Source organism: Simochromis diagramma, unplaced genomic scaffold (assembly GCF_900408965.1).
Source record: "Simochromis diagramma unplaced genomic scaffold, fSimDia1.1 OVJJ01000487.1, whole genome shotgun sequence".
Lineage (NCBI taxonomy): Eukaryota > Metazoa > Chordata > Actinopteri > Cichliformes > Cichlidae > Simochromis > Simochromis diagramma.
Genome location: NW_024387305.1, coordinates 6,866,977 through 6,882,445, shown reverse-complemented (window position 1 = coordinate 6,882,445; position 15,469 = coordinate 6,866,977). Strand labels below are relative to the sequence as shown.

Here is a 15,469-nt window from a genome sequence, read left to right as displayed (position 1 = left end):
GAGTGAGAAATCATTATGAAACAGTTGGTTTTGTTTTGTGGATTCAAGCTGCTCTTCATAATTTTTGGCCACCAGACGTCACCAGAGAGGACTGTGTTGAAAAGCTTCGAGTAATGAACCATTTTTCAATACAAGCTTCAGTGCTTCAGAAAGCTTCATTTGGCCATCACTACCATTCACAAACCAGTCTTCTTTTATGGAGGCAATGCCCCTGGAGGCATTCATGAGCCCTCTCAAATACAGCGCCCCCTGTTGGCAAACCCTATCACCACATGAGCACCCACACATCACCACACCAGGGCCGTGCAGAGAGGTTTAAAGGGGCGGGTGCTCAAAGTTAAAAAGGGGCACATTGAACCAGGCTGAATAACAACAACACACATTCATCAAGAATCTAATATGGGCAACAAGGCAAAGCAAACGTAGCCGATGCTTTACCTGATGGGTACAATGTTGCTGTTGAGGGGTTGCTGTGGATAGTGCTGGAGGGCAGGGCTGTGTTGATCTGAGACTGTAGACATTAAAAAGTCCATAGGAGACATGGTAGCTGATTAAACAAGTGTCATGAGATAATAACAAAATGCAAAGATTGGTGACAGCGCTTGGAACCATAAGGCAACAAAAAACTGTGAGAAATAATTTAGACTCTGCCTGTGAATCACTCTTTGCTTCTCTTCTTCCTTGCATCCCATCATTTCATATATCACTCTCCACTTGCTGTCCATCTGAGAACAAGGCACAACTTGCTATTGCAATAAACTATAATTTAATTATCCACACCTAACAACTCCTGCACTTAATCTAAATGATGACAGAAAAATGTTATAGCACTGCCTTTAGTAGCCTCACACAGCTCCTACTGTTTCCTCCTCATGTCCTTACCAGCCATGTCTGGACAATGTTATATCATGAGTAATATTTATTTTTAAAAATCCATCTAAATAAAACACACACATGCATGCACACACAGTGACATTTTAGACCTTCTTCAGAATACTGTATATATTATGGGCATCACTGTGCTGATCCAGAATCCTTACATATTTATTACTAGAGCTACAATAATAAAGCAATGAGGAGGGGGAAGTAATAAATATGAAATAATGTCATTATGATGATTCTATTTGTTTCACTATCCACTCTGTGCAGGGGCAAAGCTTATTACATTTTTAAACTGTAGAGATACAATCATTTTACTGCTGTAAAATCCAAATTTTGTCTTATTTAAAATATAAATCTAATATAATCTGCTTCTTAATGTATGTTTTTTTAAAATACAGCGTGTGTTTTTTAAAATATTATAATAATGCATAATTATGTGGACATGCATATTAGATCGTTTTTAGTGAAATATAATCCCTCCAGAAAGGCAGGAAAAGCCCGGAAACTTACTTTAAAACTAAATATGTTCCCTAAAACGGTGACAGAACTACAGACCCATGACAGCCTTACACAGGTAGCCAGCAGCTATGACCAGCACTACTTGTGCAGTTAATAAAAGGACAGGTAATGTCTGTCGCGCTGTTGCACACACAGCACGCTCGTTTGTTTCAGTTCGTCAGTTGCAACAAGACAACTTACCAACGTGTACATAATAAGCTAATACTCCTGGGTGCTACACACTACAGTGTACGCTGTACACCTACTTACTGGTTTTGTCGCATCAGTCTGTGTCTCTGAGTTAACTTGTGTTTCTCCTACAGCTCCAGACCGCAACAAATGCGCGTGCTCTTTGTGAGCTCGTTCCCGGCTCGTAACCAGCGCGTTCTGCCGTCAAGGGCGATCATTGGTTAAATGTGATCATGTGACTGATGCAAGCCAGATCCTTTTATTTAGCAAAACTGTGATTAATAGTTAAATATTATTGTTGAGGGGCACAGACAGGACTCCGCACGCACACACACATTAAAAAATAATAATAATATTTTAAAAAAAAAAAGTTGCCTCAACAAAAGGGCACCTTGGGCACCCATCAGGAAAGGGGCGGGAGCTCAAGCCCCTCTAGTCCCCCCCCCCCTCTGCACGTGATTGCACCACACAGTTCTTGTTGAGAACCGGTTCCCACTGTTTCAATTTCTTGGAATTGTTTGCCAGTTTTGCAAACGATTCCCTTATCGATCCCAGTTGCCCCGAATGACGTCACCACATTGCGGAGCGTCATTTACCTGGCAGGAAACACGGCGCCTAATGCTCAAAAGTTTGATTATACTTTAAGAGAACGGATGACAACAGGGCAACTTGCAATACTTGAAAAGTAGATATTTAATTTAAGGGAGGAAACACTACGAATATGCAAACGCATTTGCTCACAAAACACATGATAACCTTAAATGAATGTCATGTTTTTAATTCCGCTCCGGACTCGTGAATCTCAACCCAGCAGCCGCAGTAACGTTTGCACGTCCTCTCCCGTTAATACGGCAGATAAATAATCAACAACAGTGCATATTATGTTAGCGCGATCTGCCTTATTACAAAACCTGCCATTACTGTGCGCTGCATTTAGGTGACCGTGATGAGAGAGACAGACAGAGTCTGGCTGGCTCAGATGCTGGCAGTTCTCACTGCAGTCTACCAGTAGCGTCTCTTTTCAGGCCAGGATAGACGAATGTCACCGAGCAGTGACTAAGTTTGTGGTCAAAGGCTTGCACCCATTTGCCACAGCAGATGCCCCCGATTTTAGGTAAGTGAATGTGTTTAATTGTAGGCAGGGACATTACTGGATATTCTTGTGTAATTGCTACTAAATAATTTATGTTATACTTTGTTATTGCTACAGAAGAATATTTATTTTATTATTTTACATTTATAATTTTTTTTCCTGGGGACCCTGTGACACCCCATTGAAGAGCCGTAGGCTGTGGATCTCTTAAGATCCCACTGTTGGGTTTGTAAGGCCATGTTACTCCTGAAGATATAGAGAAGATATAAAACAAAGAAGAGAAGATATAAAACAAAGTTCTAAGCTAATCAACCTTAGTGTTCTCCTTTTTTTAAAAAAAAGAATCGATAAAGAATTGAATCGTTAAACAGAATCGAAAATGGAATCGGAATCATGAAAATCTTATCAATACCCATCCCTATTTTTAACCTCCTTTTAACCTATTTCTTCATTAGTACCAAATGGAAGACTGCCATCTATTACAGAAAAAGTTTTAATGCCAGTCATTTTCACTGAAAATATATGGAATCAGAATTAGATTGGGCATCTCCCTCAGTACTAATATTGTGTTTGCTAGAAAGCTGTCCAGGCAAGCTGAGCCATTTTCACTCTAACAGAACTCTGCTGGTCTTGTGCTGGCATTCAAAAAAGTAACCATCTCAGCAGCACTGTACATCTTTCTAGTGTATTAACATATAAACATTTATCTTATACATTTAATCATTAGTTATTATTATCTCTGACTATCTTCTACAGCGTGTCTTTTGTTCTGTGTTCTTCTCTTCACCCACAACAAGTTGCAAGGAGGTTTCTTACTGTTAAAAGGAAGTTTTTCCTCCCCACAGTTGCCAAAATGCTTCCTTATGAAGGGTCATCTTATTGATGGGTTTTTCTCTGTATCTTTGTAGGGTCATTACCTTACAATATAAAGCACTTTGAGGCAATTCTTGTAGTGATTTGATGCTATATAAATAAAACTGAATTGAATTGAACTGAACTGAATTGAAAGAGTCTTGTTCACCTCACTGGTGAACAAGACTCTGAGACACTTAAACTTCTCCATATGGGGTCACTTTTCCCTCACTTTAAGTTCATTAAATCCTTTTTACATTTTCAGACATGGAGGAGAAAATTTTCATTTTCGTTTTACACTATGCAAATTTCCCAAGTGTAAACTTGAGGTCAACAAAAGGCAACGCGATTTGCAAATAGTGTAGGAGTAAACCCCAGGCCACCAAATCACCACTGGGCTGTGCCTAGAAATTCTTCTCCATATAAGTTATGAACAACACCAGGAAGGGATGACTGCTTTCAAAAACAAAGAGGTAAAACCTGTACTAGAGTACCTGCAACTTCAGACTTGCAAAATGGCCCAAATTTCAGTTCAGCAGTGACTCAAAGCCAAGGGTGTAGATTTGGTTTTGGCATTGGTGGGGACGGATGATTCAACCACCGAACCCTGCCCTGTTTCTTTTTTTTCCTTTTCGTCTTTGCTTTTTGATAAAAAAAAAAAAAAAGGAGAAATATACTGGCCTACATATGCTACTCTACATGCTTTTAAACCATTTAAAATTACAATTCATAGTTTTATATGTGAATTATATAATGTTAAGTTACTATTAAACAAATGACTGACTAAGTATTTTATACTTTAGTTTACTTCAGCCATATTCCATATAAATGAGATATCATACAAAAATAAAAAAATAGCTTAAAATACATTCATGAGAATAAAAGAATATGACTTTAAGGACTTAACAACATTACTTCAGTTATACTACACCAACATCTCTTATACATCAGCACTAAGGGAACACTGAATGACCTGGTGGTTTTTGTCCATAAAACTACTCATCTAAGATTACCACAAAGTAACAGATCTCTTAGCAAAATTATGCAACATTTTAGGCACACTCTTGCCCCTATCAAGTCAGTGAGCTGGGATGTTTTACTCTAAACATGAACTACTGTTACAGCAACAGACATGGACTACTGGTGTCCCACACAACAACTCAATGTCCACTATGTGAAGGAGCCAAACACATGCCTTCTCCTCTCATTAACTGAGATAAACCGCTGGCATATTTGTTTTACATCTATACTGTCCAGTCTTTCCTGGTGGACATGGCAACACGTTATTCATGGTTACATACAGGGAGTGCAGAATTATTAGGCAAGTTGTATTTTTGAGGAATAATTTTATTATTGAACAACAACCATGTTCTCAATGAACCCAAAAAAACTCATTAATATCAAAGCTGAATGTTTTTGGAAGAAGTTTTTAGTTTGTTTTTAGTTTTAGCTATTTTAGGGGGATATCTGTGTGTACAGGTGACTATTACTGTGCATAATTATTAGGCAACTTAACAAAAAACAAATATATACCCATTTCAATTATTTATTTTCACCAGTGAAACCAATATAACATCTCCACATTCACAAATATACATTTCTGACATTCAAAAACAAAACAAAAACAAATCAGCGACCAATATAGCCACCTTTCTTTGCAAGGACACTCAAAAGCCTGCCATCCATGGATTCTGTCAGTGTTTTGATCTGTTCACCATCAACATTGCGTGCAGCAGCAACCACAGCCTCCCAGACACTGTTCAGAGAGGTGTACTGTTTTCCCTCCTTGTAAATCTCACATTTGATGATGGACCACAGGTTCTCAATGGGGTTCAGATCAGGTGAACAAGGAGGCCATGTCATTAGTTTTTCTTCTTTTATACCCTTTCTTGCCAGCCATGCTGTGGAGTACTTGGACGCGTGTGATGGAGCATTGTCCTGCATGAAAATCATGTTTTTCTTGAAGGATGCAGACTTCTTCCTGTACCACTGCTTGAAGAAGGTGTCTTCCAGAAACTGGCAGTAGGACTGGGAGTTGAGCTTGACGCCATCCTCAACCTGAAAAGGCCCCACAAGCTCATCTTTGATGATACCAGCCCAAACCAGTACTCCACCTCCACCTTGCTGGCGTCTGAGTCGGACTGGAGCTCTCTGCCCTTTACCAATCCAGCCACGGGCCCATCCATCTGGCCCATCAAGACTCACTCTCATTTCATCAGTCCATAAAACCTTAGAAAAACCAGTCTTGAGATATTTCTTGGCCCAGTCTTGACGTTTCAGCTTGTGTGTCTTGTTCAGTGGTGGTCGTCTTTCAGCCTTTCTTACCTTGGCCATGTCTCTGAGTATTGCACACCTTGTGCTTTTGGGCACTCCAGTGATGTTGCAGCTCTGAAATATGGCCAAACTGGTGGCAAGTGGCATCTTGGCAGCTGCACGCTTGACTTTTCTCAGTTCATGGGCAGTTATTTTGCGCCTTGGTTTTTCCACACGCTTCTTGCGACCCTGTTGACTATTTTGAATGAAACGCTTGATTGTTTGATGATCACGCTTCAGAAGCTTTGCAATTTTGAGACTGCTGCATCCCTCTGCAAGATATCTCACTGTTTTTGACTTTTCTGAGCCTGTCAAGTCCTTCTTTTGACCCATTTTGCCAAAGGAAAGGACGTTGCCTAATAATTATGCACACCTGATATAGGGTGTTGATGTCATTAGACCACACCCCTTCTCATTACAGAGATGCACATCACCTAATATGCTTAATTGGTAGTAGGCTTTCGAGCCTATACAGCTTGGAGTAAGACAACATGCATGAAGAGGATGATGTGGACAAAATACTCATTTGCCTAATAATTCTGCACTCCCTGTACTGTGGCGAGCTCAGACAAGGAGGAGACGGAGGTATCGTTTGGTCTTGCTTCCCGTGAGCTAGCCAGGGAGCACAGCCGTTTATTGACATCTGCAGAAGAACACTTCCGCTAGCTAACTGCTAGCGCGGCAACAGCACAGCAAAAAAAACAACAACAACACACAGGGCGCCCTCTGACCCCGGAAGGACACACCGTCGCAGCGAGAGGGCGTCACCCGTCACTGTGGCAACATAAACAAAACATAACTGTACAAACAGAACCCCGAACAGCCCTGACCCGCTACATAGCCCCCACCTAAGGGGTCAGTCGTCCCCGACGACCCCATTACCCCACACAAAGTCCTGCAAATGTCCAGGTGCCTTCTTTTGGCGCACCGGCCGGTCACGACCGGCGGGGGAAAAGTCACTCGGGTCAGAACATGGGGTGCCACCATCATCCCCTGCCCCGGCGTCTGCCGGAGCGAGCGGTTGGTACGGTGAGAGCCTGTTCCGGTGCAACACCACCATGCGCCCAGGCCCGGCATGCGGATACGGTACACCACTTCTGTTAGCCGCTCCACGACCTCCGCCGGCCCTTGCCAGTGACTGCAGAGTTTGGGGGACACTCCTCTCTTGCGAACCGGGCAGTACACCCAAACCTTCCCATATGGAAAAGATATATATAAATCTTGTAAAGTTTGTATCTGTCTTGTGTGAAACTTGTATGAAAAGCATATAAGAGTGAAAACAGATATAAGATCCCTTGAAAAATTATATAATGAAACTTGTATGTTTTGGATACTTACTAAAACAATATATGAAAGTATTGAGTAAGTGGCCACTTTCATGAGTAATCACATATAAGTTTTTACTATTTCTTTTCCATATGGGTTGTCGCCAGGCATGAAAACCCCCCCTCGGCACTTGGTGTCGTAGGCTCTTTTCTGTCGTACTCCGGCGCTGGAAAAGTTACTTTATATGGCTATTTCAACAAATATGTCCTCACTAAAAGATGAACCCTGCAATTAGGATTGAATTGTAACGGAAAGGCAGTTTTGGGGACCTTATCTTCGCTTCTGCTTGTGGAATATTAGATGCAGAAAGTTTGTCAAACAGTTTTGCAAGAACATTGTGCATTGAACAGCTGTGAAGGCCCTGAAATTCCTCTATAATGCACTGTATAGTGCTGGTTGGCAAGAGCATTTTATCCTGCATTTTTGGGATGGGTATCGAAAACCAGTTCTTGTTGAGAACCGGTTCCCACTGTTTCAATTTCTTGGAATTGTTTGCCAGTTTTGCAAACGATTCCCTTATCGATTCCAGTTGCCCCGAATGACGTCACCACGTTGCGGAGCATCATTTACCTGGCAGGAAACACGGCGCCTAATCCTCAAAAGTTTGATTATACTTTAAGAGAACGGATGACAACAGGGCAACTTGCAATACTTGAAAAGTAGATATTTAATTTAAGGGAGGAAACACTACGAATATGCAAACGCATTTGCTCACAAAACACACGATAACCTTAAATGAATGTCATGTTTTTAATTCCGCTCCGGACTCGTGAATCTCAACCCAGCAGCCGCGGTAACGTTTGCACGTCCTCTCCCGTTAATGCGGCAGGTAAATAATCAACAACAGTGCATATTATGTTAGCGCGATCTGCCTTATTACAAAACCTGCCATTACTGTGCGCTGCATTTAGGTGACCGTGATGAGAAAGACAGACAGAGTCTGGCTGGCTCAGATGCTGGCAGTTCTCACTGCAGTCTACCGGTAGCGTCTCCTTTCAGGCCAGGATAGACGAATGTCACCGAGCAGTGACTAAGTTTGTGGTCAAAGGCTTGCACCCATTTGCCACAGCAGATGCCCCCGATTTTAGGTAAGTGAATGTGTTTAATTGTAGGCAGGGACATTACTGGATATTCTTGTGTAATTGCTACTAAATAATTTATGTTATACTTTGTTATTGCTACAGAAGAATATTTATTTTATTATTTTACATTTATAATTTTTTTTCCTGGGGACCCTGTGACACCCCATTGAAGAGCCGTAGGCTGTGGATCTCTTAAGATCCCACTGTTGGGTTTGTAAGGCCATGTTACTCCTGAAGATATAGAGAAGATATAAAACAAAGAAGAGAAGATATAAAACAAAGTTCTAAGCTAATCAACCTTAGTGTTCTCCTTTTTTTTAAAAAAAAGAATCGATAAGAGAATCGATAAAGAATCGAATCGTTAAACAGAATCGAAAATGGAATCGGAATCATGAAAATCTTATCAATACCCATCCCTATTTTTAACCTCCTAGGACCTGGCGTCACATTTTGGATTATTTAGACCAAAATACTAAATTTTACCCTACAAGGGCCTGATATCCACTTACGAGAACATTACACTGCTACTGTTCTATTGAAAATTTTAAACGAATATCCTCATACGTGGCTCTCATTTTTCTTAGAAACAAAAATTAGGTAAAAAAAAAAAAATCTTGTAATTCTTTATTTTTACATTCATCGGGTCCCAATCAGCCCAAATATCAAAGAGAAATTAAAAATTCATGCCCTGGAAGAGTTCGGGTCTTAGGAGGTTAAATAAAGCAATGCCAATCGATATAGAAATACGTCTTCATCAGTACTATTGTGCTGTGAATTCCTGTCTTCTAATAGATTAACTGTGTCCTGTCCTTGTATTATGGCAATTTCACCAATTTCTTGTTGCCTTGAATGCCGAACTGTCTGCTTATGTTTTCAAGAAATATGGCTGGAAAATGATGTTCAGACACTGGAGTATTTGGAGCAACCTTCAAATGGACATAATACTTTTTTTTTTTACGTCTTTGATATGAAATCTGAGATGGGCACAAAGAGTTGTAAAGCTTTGTGCAGCATACCCACATTCAGATCAGTTAGACATATGTCAGCGAGTGCCGTGGCCTGCAATCCCTCCATGGATACTTCCTGAAGCAGCTGTAGATTTTGCGTTATTGCACCAGAAGAGTAAGGATAGGGCAGGCGGTCTAGACTCAGTTCAGTTCGTATACGGATGCTTTCAAAGAATCCAGCTAGTCAAGTGGGGGTAGCAGTAGTAATTCGGACTTTATGGTTGAAATTGGGAAGAGGATTAATGATGGATTGTCTGTGTTTACAGGAGAAATGATAGCAATTCTATTAGCGGTTCAGTGGGTGGAAGAGTTGAGGCCATTGAAAGCAATTATTTGTTCAGATTCAAGAGCAGGAGACGTTTGGTTCCAGGCCATTGAGGCTCGGGTGTGAAATTTATGGTTTTCAGGGTTTCTTTATTGTTATTAATTTTTTTTTTTTTATCATTTTTATCATTAACTCTGTTTCCCTTGGTCTTTTCCTGTGTGTTATGAATAAATTTTCTTTTTTGGTACTGGTACTGGTTTTATTTTGTTGTATTTATCCGTGACACCTTGAAGGCCAGTCCGTGAAAATATTGTCAGACATAAATCGGTCCGTGCCGCAAAAAAGGGGACCGCTGGTGTACAACAACTGTTTACTTCTTCATTAGTACCAAATGGAAGACTGCCATCTATTACAGAAAAATTTTTAATGCCAGTCATTTTCACTGAAAATATATGGAATCAGAATTAGATTGGGCATCGCCCTCAGTACTAATATTGTGTTTGCTAGAAAGCTGTCCAGGCAAGCTGAGCCATTTTCACTCTAACAGAACTCTGCTGGTCTTGTGCTGGCATTCAAAAAAGTAACCATCTCAGCAGCACTGTACATCTTTCTAGTGTATTAACATATAAACATTTATCTTATAAATTTAATCATTAGTTATTATTATCTCTGACTATCTTCTACAGCGTGTCTTTTGTTCTGTGTTCTTCTCTTCACCCACAACAAGTTGCAAGGAGGTTTCTTACTGTTAAAAGGAAGTTTTTCCTCCCCACAGTTGCCAAAATGCTTCCTTATGAAGGGTCATCTTATTGATGGGTTTTTCTCTGTATCTTTGTAGGGTCATTACCTTACAATATAAAGCACTTTGAGGCAATTCTTGTAGTGATTTGATGCTATATAAATAAAACTGAATTGAATTGAACTGAACTGAATTGAAAGAGTCTTGTTCACCTCACTGGTGAACAAGACTCTGAGACACTTAAACTTCTCCATATGGGGTTACTTTTCCCTCACTTTAAGTTCATTAAATCCTTTTTACATTTTCAGACTTGGAGGAGAAAATTTTTGTTTTCGTTTTACACTATGCAAATTTCCCAAGTGTAAACTTGAGGTCAACAAAAGGCAACGCGATTTGCAAATAGTGTAGGAGTAAACCCCAGGCCACCAAATCACCACTGGGCTGTGCCTAGAAATTCTTCTCCATATAAGTTATGAACAACACCAGGAAGGGATGACTGCTTTCAAAAACAAAGAGGTAAAACCTTTACTAGAGTACCTGCAACTTCAGACTTGCAAATTGGCTCAAATTTCAGTTTAGCAGTGACTCAAAGCAGTCAGACGAGAGAGCATAATTTTTCTGTATGTTATGTCTTCTCTTTTCTGTGGCTGGCTCACAGCCCAACACTAGTACAAGGAAGTACACTACCTAAGCTTAAGCATAAAAGACCATGGGGTGAGCTGGATTTGAAGATGGTAATTTAGAAACACCTCCCATTCACTCCAAAGCATTTTGAAATGATCTGCCAAAAAGTGTTCAGACTAACTCTTTCTAACTCACTAAGAGTAATTCAGACTAATCCTGTTTGCCCCTGCCTCCACTTTTTATGCCTTTGCATTGAGCACACAGCAATGAATTCAGTAAACACTGTTTTTGCTTTTTAACACAGTAAGAAAGGGAGAATATGGCATTTTCTTGCCACTTTGTTACAGTTTTCTGCATGACTAAGACTGCCATTTTTCCTTCCACTCCCTTTTTCGACTTATATAGTCAGGTTGGTCAGAACGTGACTTTCATGTTTTTCTTGTTTTGTTTTTCTTGGCCTCTTTAGGTTCTCCCACTGACTTAGAACAGGAAGCTAAAGTAAGTAGGATTTAGTTGGTTGATATGTGTAACCACTTATCCAAAGCACTTTTAGTATTTTTTAACAGAATGTCCAATTATAAAAAAATAATCTAAAACCCCAAAGATAATAGGTACAACGTAAGAATCTATCAGATCTATCAGTAAGAATGTGCCAACTGAAGGGAAACATGTTAATCATTAGTTATTATTGGTGTCTGGCTTTCTCTCACACATTAACTTTGTTCTGTCTTCCTCCCCTTACCCCCCAACCAGTCATGGTATATGGCTGCCCAACCATGGGTCATGTTCTGCTAGAGGTTTCTGCCTGTTCAAAGGGATTTTTCATCCCACTGTCACAAAATTGTGCTGTTGTGATTTTGTGCTATATAAATAAAATTGAGTTGAAATAAATTGAACTGAGTGGAAATAAATGGAATATTGCTTTATCACACAAAACCCTATCACACAAAATTTTGCTTGTCCAGGGGCTGGTCTTATGGGCGGGAGTCTAAGCAGAGACCTCTTCCTCCTCACTGCCTCTTGTTCTTCTTGGGAGACATTAAGGCTTCGCCAAATTATCCATTATTTGAGCATTTGCACAACTAACAAATGTTTGATGATATTTATGAATATGTTGTAATGAAAGTACTTGAAAATAAAATATGCATAAACCTAATTGGCAACATAGCAAAATGGCCCATTGAGTAACCCTGACCATTTTTAGTAAAATAAAAGATGAGTACATGCTGCGCATAATGGTAATATAATATTTATTTCTTATTTTATAAACTAAAATTGTCCCTTATGTTGCCATGAATTTCAGTTGATTTAATATGCATGACACAAGTTCTAGAAAGGAGAAAATGCTTTGGGAAGATTTTATCAGGGTGCCATGAATTAAATGAAAAATGGATATAATGGGAAAGAAGAAAATGTAAATACAAAAACAATGTTGTGTTTGTATTAGTACTTAAAACTGACCTCATAAAATAAATGCAGGTCAAAAATAATCTCCATTAGAGGTATTATACTTGTCCATAAAGACATACTGAGATAACTGAACTATTGAACCTTTGCAGGCAAACTTTTTTGTTATAATGTGGTAATCATTTGCTAATCAAGGTTTATATTTCATTTTAGTATGGCAAGTATTACAGAAAGAAAAAATGTGTTCCTCAAGGCGTGGCCAAATGGATTCATTTTGGTGATGCACACTTTGAAATATATTGCCTTCCAGTTAACTTAGATTACAGCTCTTTATGACATGTTCAGGTCCCCTCCCTTAGTTCAGTATATATTCAGTGACAGGGCAGCACACTTTAAAGCCTACTGGAGTCGTCATAGGTTGGAAACATCAAGGTATGATTGTATTTTATAGTTTATTTATGTAACTGAAATGACATTTTCTCCCAGTATTGCATGTACGGTAGCCTTTAAATTATGTTTTCTTTAACTTAATTTGAAAATGTTCATTATTTTTCATTGGCTTTTTATTCATTACTACATAATAACTTTTACTCTGAATTCTGTGTAAATATAAATCACAGGATGAAAAAGCACAAGTGAAATAGAGTTTTATTGTCAACCCAACAATATACACTCAAGTATACAGTGGGATGAAATATTGTCCTCTGGATCAAAGGTGCAAACTGTAAAAATTAAAATTAAAATATACATATATACATATATACAACTATAAAGAAATAAGATAAAATAAGAACAGTATTGTACTTGAATGTAACGCACTGGAAACATCTGCATATTGTTTGTAAAGTAGAGTTTTTGTTAAAGATTCCAATGATTATTTCAATTATTAACATATTTTATTAAAATAAAAACCTTTTAAAATCCTTATAAATGATTGAACCTGTTCTGAAAAAAACTACTTAATTACTTACTTTGTAATTTTCTCAAACCACACAGTTTTAGTATGTTTGCAGTATTCTAATCAAAATTAACTGAATCAGCTAAATTAACAAATGCTGTTCCTTTTTTTCCTTTTTTAAAAATAGATTTGTCATGAATTCATTGCTGGTCATAGCGCTGCTGCCTTTGGCTCTTTTAGGGCCAGGTATGGCCTTTGTCTCTATTGGGGGTGGAGCATCCACTCATGTCAGCATTACAGGAACGGCTATATTGCAGAAAGTGCGAGAGACGTGTCAGGCGGTGGCTGAGAAAAATGGTTATGAGTTCAACCCCACGGTAGGTATACAAAATGTACAAAATAGCATAAACTTAGTCACCTGCCACAGTTAAAAACATTAACACTTAAATACAAAGTCAGATCCATTTTAATGTGGATGTTTGTCTGGATAAGCTTTAAAAGGAAAAAAGAAACCCACAGAATAAATGTACCCATTTATTGTCCTTTTTATGATTGTATTAAACTTAATACCAAGGCTTGTGTGTGTGTGTGTGTGTGTGTGTGTGTGTGTGTGTGTGTTTAATATAACTTATAGGCTTTTTAACAATTTGAGCTTTCTTTTTCTGACAAATGCAGTAAAATATATTTTGTACTCGCCTGTTCATTTTTAACAGGAATATTTTTTTGAACTTCTTAACTTTACCCTTTAGGGTTCCTCTCCTGAAGAGCTGGTGCAAGCCTGTCTAGGTCCCACAGCAACAGGAGAGGTGTCTGGTGCCAAATTTCATTCTGCTCTTCAAGAGATCTACGCCCAGAATGGGTTGGTAGATCGCGACTTTGTCAACAGGTAAAGCAAAATTGTGGAATAACAACCTATGGAATAATTAAATTACATTTTTACAAATGGTAAGGCAAGGATCTCACTTATATGTTAAAAAAATCTTTTAGTGCTCCACATCACTTCAATTCTGAGGCTTTCTTGGAGGGGCGGAGCCTAATCACACAGGGCATGGTGGCCATTAAAGCTAACGTTCACAATGAGAATTTTCAGGCTGCAAGGACAACACTGGGTAGAGTCCTTCACACACTACAGGTGAGAGGGGTGCAACAAAACACCAGGGCATAAATGAATTAACTTAAAAAGGTATTGGAACAGCCATACAATCAGAAATTTAAGTATGGAGGTTATATGAGGTTTGCATAACATGTGTTTCTCTGCACTCTCAGGACTTTTACAGTCACAGTAACTGGGTTGAGCTGGGGTACACAAAGCCATACAGCAACCTCATAAACCCAGGCCTCCCTCTGGATAACCTGGCAGGTAAGTGTGGATTATCACCACTATCATGAACCCAACCCATTCCCTTGGGATGGGTAAAGTGCCATAAAAAGATAACATCCATGCTTTTTTCTTTTCTTGAGAGAATATGTATAGACCAAATATCAGAGACTGAAGTCTTGCTAAGGACATGACAGTGGCTGATTATCATTGGCTGGTCATTATGTTTCATTTTCAGACCACTGCATTCATAAAACGACTCCAAACAGTGTACATAAATAATAAATTAAATAGATGAGTTGCTTAGAGTCTCAATAGTTGTTAAAAGATACCTGGATATTTATCAAGCAATCGTCTCCTACAGTAATCCTGTTTTGTTTGTGTGTGTGTGTGTAGATGTGAACACCCCCACCTGCAGTAACTGTGACAGTGCCAGTGGAACATGCCCCAATCAGCTGCTCCCCAACATCCTAAAAGACAAGAAACTCACATCTGGCTATATGGGAGTCTTTTCTTCTGTCAAACCTAAAGGTATCATTTCACACACATACATAAATTACATTCAAGTTGAGAAAGCAGTGCGTACTCGAAGCAGTTAACACTACAATCTGAGCATTTTGCAGATGCCCAAACAATGTCTACAATGCCTGTGTAGGTTCTCAGTCATCAAGGCCATGATGATTGAGAACATCTAAGAAGCTTGGAAAGAACATGATTGGACTTCTTTAAATTTCCTGAACAAGTTTCACCTCTCACCCAAGGGCTTCAGTTTTCAAGTTTTCAGATTTCACTTACTGTAGCTTAAAATGTTAAATGAACTTCTTATATAGTTCTTATTCTACCTGAGCACTCACGCTTTATACAACATGTCTCATTCACCAATTCATATCCATTCATACAAACACTATTTTGGCAATGCTTAAGTGCTTTTTATCTAACATTCACACACACGCACACTCCCATGGACATTTAAATC

At 39.0% G+C, this 15,469-nt stretch overlaps 1 protein-coding gene across 4 annotated transcripts in view; it reads left to right on the top strand.

The window, feature by feature from the left end:
• Nucleotides 1–15,469, top strand: part of LOC120716927 (von Willebrand factor A domain-containing protein 7-like) — a 44,258-nt gene that overhangs the window by 21,213 nt on the left and 7,576 nt on the right. The window contains exons 2-7 of one of the 4 annotated variants that reach the window (XM_040004648.1): nucleotides 11,337–11,368; nucleotides 13,363–13,552; nucleotides 13,925–14,061; nucleotides 14,163–14,307; nucleotides 14,442–14,535; nucleotides 14,890–15,024. In XM_040004648.1, the coding sequence (XP_039860582.1) occupies nucleotides 13,370–13,552; nucleotides 13,925–14,061; nucleotides 14,163–14,307; nucleotides 14,442–14,535; nucleotides 14,890–15,024 (694 nt within the window). In that variant the 5' untranslated portion in view covers nucleotides 11,337–11,368; nucleotides 13,363–13,369. Of the gene's footprint in view, nucleotides 1–11,336; nucleotides 11,369–11,458; nucleotides 12,710–13,362; nucleotides 13,553–13,924; nucleotides 14,062–14,162; nucleotides 14,308–14,441; nucleotides 14,536–14,889; nucleotides 15,025–15,469 lie in introns of those variants that run through there. The other 3 variants (XM_040004646.1, XM_040004647.1, XM_040004649.1) reach the window with 3 other exon arrangements.